Source organism: Pongo abelii, chromosome 11, assembly GCF_028885655.2.
Source record: "Pongo abelii isolate AG06213 chromosome 11, NHGRI_mPonAbe1-v2.0_pri, whole genome shotgun sequence".
NCBI lineage: Eukaryota > Metazoa > Chordata > Mammalia > Primates > Hominidae > Pongo > Pongo abelii.
Genome location: NC_071996.2, coordinates 64672437 through 64686807, shown reverse-complemented (window position 1 = coordinate 64686807; position 14371 = coordinate 64672437). Strand labels below are relative to the sequence as shown.

Here is a 14371-nt window from a genome sequence, read left to right as displayed (position 1 = left end):
ATGGCTCACACCTTAATCCTAGCACTTTGGGAGGCCAAGGTGGGTGGATCACCTGAGGTCAGGAGTTTGAGACCAGCCTGACCAACATGGTGAAACCTCATCTCTACTAAAAATATAAAACTAGCCAGGCATGGTGGTTCATGCCTGTAATCCCAGCTACTTGGGAGGCTAAGGTAGGAGAATCACTTGTGCCCGGGAGACAGAGGTTGTGATGAGCCAAGACCACGCTATTTGCACTCCAGCCTGGGCAACAAGAACGAAACTCCATTAAAAAAAAAAAAAAAAAAAAAAGGGAGACATTATAAGAGGTTACTAGTAAGTATGTATATTATCATTTAGCTAAGAGGGTGAAACTTCATTCTGAAATGAAAGAAGGATTTTGTCAAAGACTTATAGTAATAAAATTTTACCCACAAAATTGCTAATCAGAGTTTCCTATTCCTGGGCCTCTTGGTTATTAATTTCACTTGGAAGCATTAGTCTCAATATGCAAAATCCTACCAAGGTTGTTCTTATTATTAATGAAACTAATGTAGGAATCATGTAGAGGCAGCTGTTTCTCATTATTCCATTTTTTCATTTTAAAGAAAACTTTAGACAAGTTAAAAGTAGTAGAGTTTATTTGAACAAAAACAATTCATAAATCAGGCAGCACTCAGAACCAGAAGAGGTTCTGAGAGTTCTGCACAGCAATGTGAGCAGCCACCTTTTATAGGCCAAACACAGAAGCAAGGTAGATAAACCACTGGTTGGCTACACTAGGAGTCGGCCTTATTGGGTCATAGAGTGATGAGGCATCTACCTTATTTGGATGCGGTGTGATATGATGGCTGCCTATGATTGGCTGAAACCCTTTTGCTGTACTTGTAGTTAGGTTTTGGTTTGTATATGTACTAAGGTTGCGTTTCATTATATAGGAACTCAAATTATAGAGACAGCCTCAGGTTAATGGCCTTCTGCTTATTTGATTTAACTGATTTATTGATTCTAGGTAAATGTGGTGAGACTTAGGGCACTGTATTATTTTCCTAGGGCTGCTATAAGTTATGGCAAACTTTGTGGCTTAAAACAACAGAAATTTATTCTCTCGCCATTCTGAAAGCTGGAAGTCGGAAATCATGGTGTCAGCAGAGCTGTGCTCCCTATGAAGGCTCAAGAGAAGAATTCTCCCTGTCTCTTCCGGCTTCTCATGGCTCCTAGAAATCCCTGAGCATTGTTTGGTTTACAGCCGTATCACTTTAATCCCTGCTTCTGTCTTCACATAGTCTTCTTCCCTGTATCTCTCAGTGTCTCTTTGTGTCCTCCCCACCTATGAGGACAGCAGTCATTAGAGTTAGGGCCCTCTTTAATACACATCTTTACTTTCTCCCTTGATTACATCTGCAAAGACCCCATTTCCAAAAGGGTCACATTCTGTGGCTCCACATGGACATGAATTTCTGGGGAACTTAGTCCACTACAGACATCACATCAAATTACTTGCATTTTAATGTCACACAATTATAATTATTTCATGAGAAATAATGATCAGTTGTATCAAAAAGGCATCAAATATGGGGTCATCATTAAAGGAGCCTACAGTGACTTCCCCCACTCTCTTCTTGCTCTACAATGGGTCTCACGTTTGGTCTCACCAGGATAGGTATTTGTAGCTAAAAGATACTAGTAGCTTTTTGTTGTTGTTGCTTGATGCAGTTCTCATGTGGAGGGACACCAACTAGAGAGAGCTGGCTTTAAATCTGCTCTGCATGATGTAGAGTAACTCTTTCCTCATGTAATTCTTTTAATGATTTGCCATCATTTCACCAAACAATGACCAATGGGGAAAAAAAGTCAGCAAATGTAAGACAAGTCAATTAATTTTTTAATGGGAAAAATACGAAACTATTTTCTAAAATTTGGTGTAAGAACATTTGCAGAATTTCAGTTATATCTATCATTTAGAATGTTGAGGTGTGGCTTGTTCTGTTTCAAGGCACACTAAAGAGCCTAGCGTACCTTAGGTAGTTAAGTGGTTTCCAGCAAGTTCTGGGACCTTTTAGAGGTCAAACTAGGGCATTGAGGTCAGTCTGCAGTCGGCTTCCTGTGCTCAAGGAGTAAACCTCCCCCAACGTAGGCAACTTTTTTCTCTCAAGTCCAGAAGCCCCTCCTCACCATTAAAAACTGTGGCTAGCAAGCCATGATTTTTTCATCTTTAAGATGTCTTCATTGAATCATTGGTATTAGGTGCTGGCATCAGACAAATCAAGAATTAAAAGAGGTATAAGTCAATGAGCATCAGACTTTGGTCAAATACCTCATTTTAAGTTTGGTTTGGTTAAATATCAACATTCGTTTGTGATTCTTTTAACTCCGTTTCAAACCACATAACCTTCGACTTAGAAATTTAGTCAAATTAAGCATTGTAAATCCAGGGGTATGCAGTAGCAGCCAAGCAGTGGTCGGAATGTTCAAGTGCCTGTTAGAATCACTACATAAGCTGTTTATCTGAAAGAATGGGATTTCAGATGTGAATGACAGAAGACAGAGGAGGCAAGACATTCTGATTCCTATAACTATGACCATACATCGCTTTTATATATTAAAACAAAATCTATGGTTTTAGTTTGGTTTGTCTTTTGAACATAACCTCTGCTAATTTTTTTCAGTTCTTTGTTTCAACACCAGCTTTCAGCTATGATGCCATTTCATACTACAAAATATTTAGTGACAAGGATGGCTACAAACATATTCACTATATCAAAGACACTGTGGTACGTTCCTTCCAAGATTTATCTCCTCAAAGATCATTCACTTGAGGTTGCTCAAATAACGCTCAGTTTCACACAACATAATGTTTGTCTTTTTATAGGAAAATGCTATTCAAATTACAAGTGGCAAGTGGGAGGCCATAAATATATTCAGAGTAACACAGGATTCACTGTAAGTATTGCACGAAGCACGATGCACCATTCAGGTTTTAATTGGCACCGATGGACATAAATGATACTGTACCAACTATCTTAGTTAAGAAGATTTTTGTTACTCTATAATTCAGACAGTTGTGAGTTCATTTATGATTGCACATTTTTAATAACTAGCCAAAATGATTTCCTTTTGGAAAAAAGTCTTCAGTAGGTGATAATTTCTCTTCTGATATTTGGTAGGTAATTATGTAAAAAGTATACAAATTTTAAGATAATAACTGGTTCTAAAGGCAAATTTTACCCTTCAGCACTTGAAGCAATGAACAAGTTTCAAAATTCCCTGGAGGGCAGCCCATAGATATGGAGCATCTTTTGTAGTGATTCATTGTTATATAAGTTTAACATTATTATTTATAACAACTATCATTTATGGAGCAATTACTGTGTACCAGATACTGTAAAGTAGAAATGATTATCCTAAGTTTGCAGATGAGAAAAGGGATACTCATAAAATTTAATTAACTTGGCCAAAGGCCACAGTTAGTTAGTAGCAGACTAGGATTCAATCCTAAAGCATTAAATCTAAGGCTGTTATTATCAACCTGAACATGGGACTGCTTTCTTACAGTTCTTTCCTCTTCAGTCCATTCTGCATACTATTTAAATAAACCATCTTCAAATAATCTTTTATGATAAAATTGATCTAATCAAAAAAGTATACTTTATTTCTCTAATTTCTAATACAATCTGCATCTAGGGATCCTCTCTTAGTACTGAAAATCTGCCAGCTATTACCTGAAATTCTAGGAGCAAAAAGGTGAGGACCATTAGTCCAGGCTCATGGAATAAAAGCCTGTCAGAAATCTATTACGAATCTTTGGAATTCTTTGAATGGAGGGCAAAGGTGTTTGGACTTTCTTTGGAGCAGCCATTAAAATCACTAGAGTAAAAGGGAGTGACATGTTCAAAACAGGTGGGAGATTCATTTCAGGCATGATGTGTTGAGGAGGTGGGGAAAAACTGAAGTGGAGAGCCCCAGCTCTGGTCGTAAGAGGCCTGAACTAGAATAGTGGCAATGTAATAGATGCTCTGAGGACAAAACTGCACCTCCTTCTTTCTTTGCGTCCTTAGCACTTAGCACAGCGCCTGACACAGAGGAGTTCAATACACATTCTCTAAATGGAAGAGACAACAGAGTAGACGGTAAAAACAGATGGAGGCTCAACAGGACTGGTGAAGGGAGACTGTCAGGAAAAAGAGAGAGAAAAGAGACAAACTGGACCCGGCTGCAAGGGTTAGAGAGGGAGACAATCAGGGAAGCTTCCACATAACAAGGGAGTGGCCGGGGGCTGTTGGGGAAAGATCCTGAGTCCTTTATTCACAGAGAGTTTTAGATGATGTGGGGAGGGCAAGGGAAGGGATGATGGGAGTCACGCAAAGTTAGTAAAGATGCATAGAAAGGTGTTAGTTTAGGAGATAAATTTTGTACTATAAACGAGTTGTATTCCATTGCTTTTGTCTTCTACTTGGTGCTAATAAGATTTTCATGATACCTAGGACATAGCGAGAACTGGACTGCCTAATTGTCCCGAGAATTCAACCAAACTTCGGTTATCCCAAACTTTTCACATTTGTGGGGGAAAAGTAATGACAGTTTCTGATACTCAGATGAACATACAGCAGAATAAAAACCATGTCACGAAACTGAATTTCCCACTTCATGGCTATTTTAAGACAGATTGGAATCAGAACCTGGATACTTCAGTAACAAACATGTTCTCTTATGACTTGTTTTGCATCTGGCTAAATTGACATGCCCTGTGTGTGGTATCCAGTGTGATATCCTCAATTCGTAGCAAACCTATCTATTGACAGGGTGTCTATAAAATAAATTCAAGGTGTGTTCAGAATCACAGATAAAATCAAATAACATAGTGCAGAGAAACAGGTAAACTGTTCTTAATCGTAAAAAAGGCAAGGTATGATATTAATAAAATTTCCTAGTTTATTTTGCACAGCTCATAATGAATCAGAATATAATATACTTATAATAAAAACAGTATTCAGCATAATTTAATCTTCCTCTGATGATGTGGAAGCCAGGATAAATACGCAAAGTTCAGTTATGAACAGCAGTTATTTGTGTACCTAAGCACCAATGAATAGTTTCAATAGATGAATGCTTACCTATGTTGATACTATATTAGTATCAATACTAACAATCCTATTATCACTTATTTATCAATACTTAATAATTTCTGAACATATTTTCAGGTTTTATTCTAGCAATGAATTTGAAGATTACCCTGGAAGAAGAAACATCTACAGGTAATTTATGTCCATTCATTCTGGTATTTCTATATACTGATATTTTAATATAAAAAGTCATCATCCCCAGGAGATGCAAAATATTTTTAAAGTGTGGCACATAATAAAAATCATTTATGAATTGAGAGAAAACATTTGGAGAATGGGTATACTACATCAGTATACAAAACACACACTCTCAAAATGCTAGCCAATTCAAAATATCTGTTTTCAAAAGGAAAAAACAGGAAATTCTAATGTTCACATTAATACTAAATACTATTTTGGTACTAAACACTTTAACTACACATACAGGTAATTGAGGACATTTCTTTATTTAACACACATTTGTTGAATACCTAGTATGAACCAGGCATTGTTTTTATTCTGATAAGATGTGATTTCCTTCACTCTGGCTCACTTTGGCACCACCCATGTCTGTTCCTATATTATTGTTTAAATTCAGTCCAGTTGTTCCCTTGATGACTGAAATGGTGCCCTCAACAGCCCTTTCTGGATGTGGAAAGGAAAGCAATAGTTACCACATGCTGGTAGTCTATTATATGCCAGGCACCTTTTAATCTGACTTACATATGTAATTTCATTTAATTCCTACAGCACCATGAAGTAGATAATGTTGTTGGAGCCAGGATTTGTACCTCGGCATGCTGATCTCTGAGCCCTTGCTGTTAACTGCCTCCCTAGTGTTTCCAAAGTTACACCCGAATAGGGACATATGCTAACATACTAACCCCAACAGAGGAAATAAGAAATTTTCCCTCTGTCATATTCCTCTGTTCCCGCCTGGATCGTGATCTTACTTTATGTGTTAAAAAGAATCACTCTCTGGGTCCAGCAATGTCTCTGGCCTGGCCATTCTCTGCCATGCCCAAGGCAAAGTCAGGGACAGCAGCAGAAGAAACTCAGAGGTGGCACAGGAGACCCTGACAGCCACCATGGGGTCCTGACCTGTCCAGACCCTGGCATGACATCCTCTAAACTCCTCCACATGGAATTCTGATTCTGAGGGTGTAGGATAAGGTCCCTGAGTCTGTGTATTGAAGCCAATCACTGTGTTCAGGAACCACACAGATGACTCTGCAGGGTGAGTGTGGGGCCAATGTGGGCAGTGCAGATTGCTTGTGTAGACTGTGTGGAGGGGGCATTCCCAGCCTGAGCTTCTGTGAGCCCAAATTTTCTGCTGAAAGGAATGAAGGCACAGAAGGCACTTAGAACTGTGATTTCTTATTTCCAATTTGCTTATTATTAATTTCCCCATCCTGATATATGGTAAGAACAGGGACTCCTTCTTGGTGATACTGCCAGATTTTCTTTCTATGTTTTGCCATGGGGTGGAAACAGAGAGATAGAAAGATGAAGAACTATGCATTCTCAAGCACTTTGTGAAGTGTAAGAGATGAATGGTTATGGGAAGTGACTACCTCACTGCCATTTGAGGTGTTAGATATTTCTCCCACTCCAGGGAAACCACATAGGGCTTCTTCCTCAAGGTTTGTGCCTATTAAGGCAAAGATGGATCAAAAATCAAGCTACATCAAAATACTGTGATTCCCCTTTACTTTAAATGATATTGGCAACAGAAAAATAGAGTGGGTTTGATGTCAATATGTAAATTAGTCACTTTACATGGAGTAGTACATTTTGATAAATACAATCTCAAAATTTCAGCTTAGTTTTATTTTCATTTCCCTCTAGAATTAGCATTGGAAGCTATCCTCCAAGCAAGAAGTGTGTTACTTGCCATCTAAGGAAAGAAAGGTGCCAATATTACACAGCAAGTTTCAGCGACTACGCCAAGTACTATGCACTTGTCTGCTACGGTAGGTAACGGACCTCACATAAGCACACCATCCCCACAGGCATGGTTGTCATCCTCCTCACCTCTATCTGATCAATTCTTAGCTACAGTTAATGAGTATTTGTTATATGTAAGAATCTTATCTTGTGCTTATAGAAAAAAGATGAGAGGAGGATAGGAAGGTATTATTATCTTCACTTTTTTGCAACTGAGGAAACAGAGCTTGAGGAAACAGGGTAACTTGCCAAAAGGTCCACACTGCAGCTGAGCATCAGCCAGGATTGAAGCAAGGGTCTGTTGCCTCTAAGTCCCATGCTCTTAACCACCACATTCCACAGCACTGAGATTGCATGCAGAGGCAACCTATCAGCTAGCCTTCGCAAGATTTGAGCAATAGCAAAAAAAGAAATGTTCTCTGATAAAATGGTTGCTGGACTTTCGGCCCCCTTTGCCCAGAGAAATATCAAACTCTCACAGCCAGGGGAATGAACAATGGATTGGAAACCCGAGATGCCCACCTCGGAAGTCAATCATTCCTCAAACTGTAGTTTCAATGGGGATAGAAAATGAACCTTTGTCACTCAATATGTCCTTTCTAAAATTGGAAAACATTGTAAGTAATGCATCAAATATAACAAACCGTAAGTAATAAAATCTACAAAACATTTCCTGGTTGTTTAGGACATACGTACATTTAATGAATAATTTCTACCCATATAATTTTATTTTATGCACAACGTTTTATCTATATCTTAAGCATGTGGCAAACAATAAAACAGGTTAGGTTAAGAGGCCAATATAGATCAATGAAATATATTGGGATTTAAGTAGTCATTATGGAGATTTGGAAAACTGACTTGGGAATCTCTAATTCTCCAATCTCTGTCACCTCCCTCCAGCTTATTCCTAATTTGGGGCTGGGAGTTAGAGTACTTGGAAAAAGATATTACAAAATGTATGCTACCCTCCTGTTTTGGTATCAGCTCCCCTGGTAGGGGTATGTGGCTTAAAGAACAAATGGAATCTTTGACTGTTTGATATCCCTCTTCAGTTGCAGAGACCCTGAAGATCCCATAAAGGGAACCAGAATGAAGGCTACCCTAACATGCCACTTCCCTCAGTCCAGCCACCTGGCCCCTGAACCTGAGCTGCAGCTCATTTGACTATGTGGACATGAATAAGCATTTTAACCCAAATTCTCCCTTGAAGATAGCACAAAGATGTCAGTTTGAAATAACACTTTCATAAAATGTTTGGTCAGTGGCATCTTTGAAATGTCAAGGGATTGTTGTTCATGACCATATGTGCTGATTGTAGTTACTGGCATTTAAAGGTATACATTAAATGTCCCTCTCAAGTTATATGCAACATTTTTCAACCTAAGCTATGTATTTATGCAACATAGATTGAAAGCTTACATGCCAGGCACATAGTATCATTGAGCTAACTATACTGAGTCATCTGTTTATCTATCTTTTTCTCCTGGAAGGCAGGGGCTACTTTGTTTTAATCTTTGTATTTCTAAGACCAAGAAGAATGTCTAATACATAATAGACATTCAATGTTTGTGGAATTAACATAGATATGAGGTAACATTGCTCTCCCTTGCAAAGTCTACCAAAAAAACTGGTTTTATGCTGATGCATTTGCTGATGAATGCATCAGTGACACTACATTTACATCCATGCATTTATATTTGTATGCATTCTGCATTTGTATAATGCTTTAATGTTTTTGGAAGGCACTATCTCACATTTTATATTACTTTGTCTTCCTAATATCTACTTGAGCCTGTGTGCCCACTAAAGAGATGAAGAATAAAAGCCTAAGCTCTCATCAAAAGTTGGTGGAAGAGTCCTTTCTAGAACTTGAATCGCCTGACTTTTCCACCACTCACTCTTCCTCGGCAGTATGGTAATTTCCCATTTAGCAAAAAATATACTGTGTGGGAAGCATCACATCGTCTGGTGTTTTTGAAGCTCCAGTAAAATGAGTCACTGCGCCATCATAGGAAAAACCTTGAAATCTTTCCCTTCAGGACTAAGAGTAAAGCCTCATTATGTAACTTCAAACTCTCCCAAGGGATGGTTAGTAAGTCCCAGATGATAGGATCAAAACAGGTAAAATTATATCGATGATGCTGATGGAACAAAAGCATGCAAGGTAGGCTTCTCAAGGACTGATGTTTAGGCCACTAGTATCACACGTTCATCCAGTGTCAAATACAGTCAGTCATTTATCTGTCTCATTTTTTAGTCAAAAAAAAAAAAAAAAAAGATATGCAAGTTTCCATTATTGAAACTACACACCCATGAAAATTCCACAGGGTAGATGCTGGTTGATTAGAGTCTAGAAATTTATATTCATGTCTCATTTCTTTGCATGCTGGCTGAAAATGTAATATGTGTATTTGTCCTTTTTCATAACTTTGATGAAAAAGTGGCCAAAATGAAAATCTCTGCAATAACATTCTATAAAATTCTGAGATTCCACACAGGAACTTTTGAGTCTTGAGGGAGCCTAATAAATACTATCCTTTTTCCTCATTTCCAAATTAGACTACGATTCAGGCAGGAAACCAAAATATTTTCTTTACTTGTAAAGGCTAGTTGGAAAATGTGGTAAAGCTGTGTGGTTTCCCAATGTTGCATCCCAGAATTATACTTACACAAATATGGGTATGACAGGGCAGCCACCATCTTCCTCCATGGGGCTTGGCACTGGCACAGGTACAGCACTGAGGAACAGATCAAAAGCATGTTCTCTGCAGGCAGAAAGATGCCAGAAGCAAGACAGAAGGAGCTACTCATACCCAAGTCTTCTCGGAACTCTACAAAAAATTCATTTCTCCTCTGCTTAGCATGAGCCAAGCATGCTACTCTAATGGGTTCCCTCCACATAGAAGGTAGCATCCTCACCCTACCTGGAGGGGTGGGGTGGCAAATGAACATGTACCTCCAACCTCCACATTTGTTGATTTTAACCTACTGACTGAGCAAATTTATGCTTAAAAGGTATATTTCCAGACATTATTTGATCCTGTATTTCAAGTAAGGAATAATTTGTTTTTAATTATTTGTAGATCTTGCTAAAAATGGCCAGTTTCTGCATAGAGAAGCTGAATGCATGTTGGAATATGTAGTAGACACTGGTGTGCCAGCCAGATCCCTTCATCCCCATCTTCAGGACTGACTCAGTAATTTCTTCAGCTACTGAGAGTGCTAGTGGCTGACAACTTACAGATGAACACGCCCCCCAACCCTACCTCCCCCCAACCACACTGGAGTTTTCTCTTCTCCCAGGCCACATCCAATGCTAGGGGGTAAAGCTCCATGCTAGGGGGTAAAGGTCAGCCTTGTTGCCCCATTGGAGACAACTCTACAAGCTATCTAGGGGTCTCTATGTGACAGCAGTGACATCCACCTTCCTTCCCTGCCCTATTCTTCCTCCCCTTCCCCCACAAGTGTGCATCCCAATACCACCCCCAGAAACCTCCTTCCAAGACTGCTTCCCAGGGACCTGCCACAGCATATTTTAAAAGGAAGTATGTACCATATAGATTTCTGCATGTATTACTCCATGGAAAAAATACTCGATTTTACCCATCTAAATAAGCTGAACATTGAACCAAGAAGCCAGATTGAAAATACAATCTGGGTACTGGTGAAGGTTGTTTGATAATAAAGACACAGCCAAAACTGGCCCAATACAGCATGACATCTTCCCAGAAGGCCATTTGTCACTGCAGCTTCTGGGGTGCATTTGTGTTATTAGATATTAACGATTCAGGATTAGTCTTGGAAAAGTGCACAGGCAAGGCTTCTCTCACAGCTGTTCTTTGAGTGGGCTTTGATCTCATGTATTGTTTAAGTGTGACTTAAAAGTGACGTTTTCTTCTCTATGGGGAAAAAAATAGCTGCAGAATTAAAAGATGTACTGGCACTTGACACTAATCACAAATACTACCAGCAGCCCATCTTGAAAACGAATTGTTATTTTAACACTAAGCCATGATTTTGTTTTCATCCTGCATACAGGCCCAGGCATCCCCATTTCCACCCTTCATGACGGACGCACTGATCAAGGTACTCTCTCTTGCATGCTATCTATCTTGTCTCAAGTAATCCTGAACTCTCTGTGATGCTCCGCTAAAGAAAGCAGGACAGTTTCTCCACACCACCAAGGGGAACTGCGATGGAATCCTGTTATCACATCACTTATTATTGCACAGATTTGGATATTATTTGGGTCAAATATGATCCCATGAAATTTAATAATTCTTTTCAGTGAGAACCTGGCATAACACAGATGAGTTATATCAGAGGGTTTAATTCTATCTTCTCCAATCAGCCTTATAAAAAGCACAGATTAGAATTGGGAAAAAACTTAGCACATTCAGTACGATCTTCCTTCCAAAATAGAATCCCTAGGGTGTTTTTTTTTTTTTTTCCTCAGGGGTTGGGGGTAGGGGGTTGTTTGCGTGTGTGTGTGTGTGTGTGTGTGTGTGGTAACATCCCAAACTGGAAACAAATTCTACATGTAACTTCTTCAGTTCAGAGCAGAGGGTGACTGTCACGCCAGCTTTTTTTAACAGCTACATCACATTGTTGCCACGTATGAACGCCCTGAAATTTGGAGGCTCTTTCCATTTTCAACTGCTATCAAGACAGTCCTCCTCTATCCTGTATTTGTGATATTGGTTCAAAATAGTTCACATCTCAAAGACGACCAGTTTTGCTCGCAGCAGAGTTGTCCAAGTGTCTAATTGCTCTGATACTCTTCCTGCTGGCTCTCCATTATCTTTTGATTTACTATTAAACAACATTATAGGGTTGGAGTTGTTGGAGGCCAGGGACAATGAGGCAGATGCCACTTTCTTCAGCACTCATGCCTGCGATTGTCCCTGGACAGCTTTGGTGACAAGTCAGGAGACTGCCTGGGGATTACTTTGGCTGTCAGCTCAATGGCTCAAGTGTAAGTGAAAATAACAAGAAAAAAAAAAAACAGAATCAATTTGGGAACTCTGGACAGGACAGGCATTGTGATAATGGGACTGTGAATTTAGTTTCATTTTAAGGTTTTTTTGAAACCTTGTGTCTAATAAGGAAATACTTTTAAGAATAACGTATTATATTTCTTAGTCAGTGAGACTGATTTCAAGTCGACAAGGTTTTGTTGTAATAGAAATCACCATCAGTGCAGAATTCTCATTTTATCAAGACTGCAAAATAATAGCCAGCCTTTCTTTTTCCGTAGCATGAATTTCTACTTTCTTGAGATCCTTGTTAGATTCCTGGCAGATCTTTGTACTGATTTTGAAGCTCTATTACTTCACTCACTATTTAAAAAATAGGTAACCCTCAGATGTGTCAGATGTAAGTAAATAAGCACTAACAGAAAAAACAGAATTCAAATTCTTTCAGAACACAGTTCCACAACTAACCTAATGTGAAATTATTCTCCTATGTTCATTATAAATACAGATTCCCAGGACTTCCCCAAAGATTTTAATGTGGTGCGTCTTAAGTTATGCTTGGAAGTTTGTATTTTTAATAGTAAATGTTCAGCTGCTGTTTTGGAGCAGATGCTGTGTCTCTTATTTACATTGCATTTGGTGTCAGCAATCTCATTCAACAAATATTTATGGAACTTCTACCACATTAAGCCAGGCACTGCGCTAGGTCCTGGATCTATCTATAAAATAAAGAGATACTGGGTTAGACGATGTCCTTGTCCTCAAGGAGGTTATAGATGAGTGGGGAATATGAACATGGAAATGGGCAGTTACAATACAGTGGGGTAAGTTCTAAGATAGGGGAACTACAGAAAGCCTGGAAGCACACAGGAAGAGAAGCTCATCTGGGTTTGGGGGGTTAGGAAATGTTTACTAATGATAACTACCACAAACCCAAGACTCATGAATATGAAGTAGGTGATGATGCTATTTGGATGATTGGCTTGATACTAATGGTTTTTTACTGAAATAGAGGAGTCATTGTGGAGATCAGGTTTTGGGAGGATGATGAATTTTGTTTTAAATGTTGAGCTTGAGGCACTGATGAGATATCTAAGTGGAGCTGCTCTGTAGTGACATCATTTTGGATCTGGATGCCAGAAGATCAGTTTGGACTGAAGATAATGATGAAAGTCATTAATTTATGGAGCATGTGGTAACTAAGGCCTTGGAAGTGGATGATATGAGCCGAGTGGAACAAACAAGAGTGGATAGGGTTAGTGGGGAGTGAGCCTACAACAAAACTGTGTGGAACATCAACACTTGAGAAATGGAAGGAGAAAAATGAGCCTGGAGAGGAGACCAAGAAGGAACAGAAGGAGGGGGATAAACTTGAGAGTATGGTGTGGTGGAAAGCAGGGGAGGAGAAGAGCTCAAGGAGGAGGAAATAATCAGCTGTACCAGATGCTGCAGAGAGTGAGGGAAGACTTGCTCTAAATTAATGGACTTAGCAAGAGGGAGATTGACATTAGCTTGGTCAGAGCCATTTCAGTGGAGCAGTGGAGGTGGAAGCCAGATTAAAGCAAAATTAGGACTGCATAAGTAAGTTTAAAAAGACAGTATTTCCAGTCAGTCTGAGTGTGATGAGAAGAGGGGATTGGTGGGATGATGGCTGTAAAAGATTGATGTAGGTTTAATTTTGTTTTTGAAAGAGGATAAACATTTGAGTATGAGTGGATGTGATAGAGGAAATCAGCAGAAAAAATGCAAGGAAAACATAGAGGAGGGAGGTCCCTAAGAAGCTGAGAGAGGAAGAAGATCAGAGACAGGTAAGGGGATTAATCTCTTGTGATGCGATGGGAGAGAATACAGAAATTGTTGGCATAATTGTATGAAAGTTGGAACACAGTGAAGTGGCTTCATTTTCCCTGCAAAGAGAGGGAAGTTTATTTGAAAATAGCAGGTAGTACTCGAACCAGATTCTGTGGGAATCCAGAATAGCTGGAATTGTCAGGGAGGGCCCAGTTAAAGCTTAGTTGCTTTGGGCACAGAAAATGCTCATTAAAATTAACCAATTCATGACATGCCCTTATTAATCAGCCTTTCCATGGATTCTTCCCGTAATTTAATCAGCAATATGGGATTTTAAAACAATTCAAACAGAAATCAAGTATAAGATCCATCATTGTTACAACTCAATTTCATCACAATGAAGAGCCTACAAATACATGCGGAAGCAGATACTACATGCCAGATACTAGGTGCTGTGTGTGCTTGGTACTGAGTATACAGTGATGGGTGAAAGAAAGTAAAATGTATGGTCTGACCTGTACTCCCCTTGCTAGGTTATGGGTTTTTAATGCACAGCCTTATTGAGAAGCCCAG

At 39.2% G+C, this 14371-nt stretch overlaps 1 protein-coding gene across 2 annotated transcripts in view; it reads left to right on the top strand.

Annotated features, from left to right (window-relative positions):
- Window positions 1-14371, top strand: part of FAP (fibroblast activation protein alpha) — a 73128-nt gene that overhangs the window by 37974 nt on the left and 20783 nt on the right. For both annotated transcript variants that reach the window (XM_024243266.3, XM_024243267.3), the window contains 5 exons: window positions 2649-2753; window positions 2852-2922; window positions 5181-5234; window positions 6930-7054; window positions 11070-11117. In XM_024243266.3, coding sequence (XP_024099034.2) covers window positions 2649-2753; window positions 2852-2922; window positions 5181-5234; window positions 6930-7054; window positions 11070-11117 — 403 coding nt within the window. The remainder of the gene's footprint in view (window positions 1-2648; window positions 2754-2851; window positions 2923-5180; window positions 5235-6929; window positions 7055-11069; window positions 11118-14371) is intronic.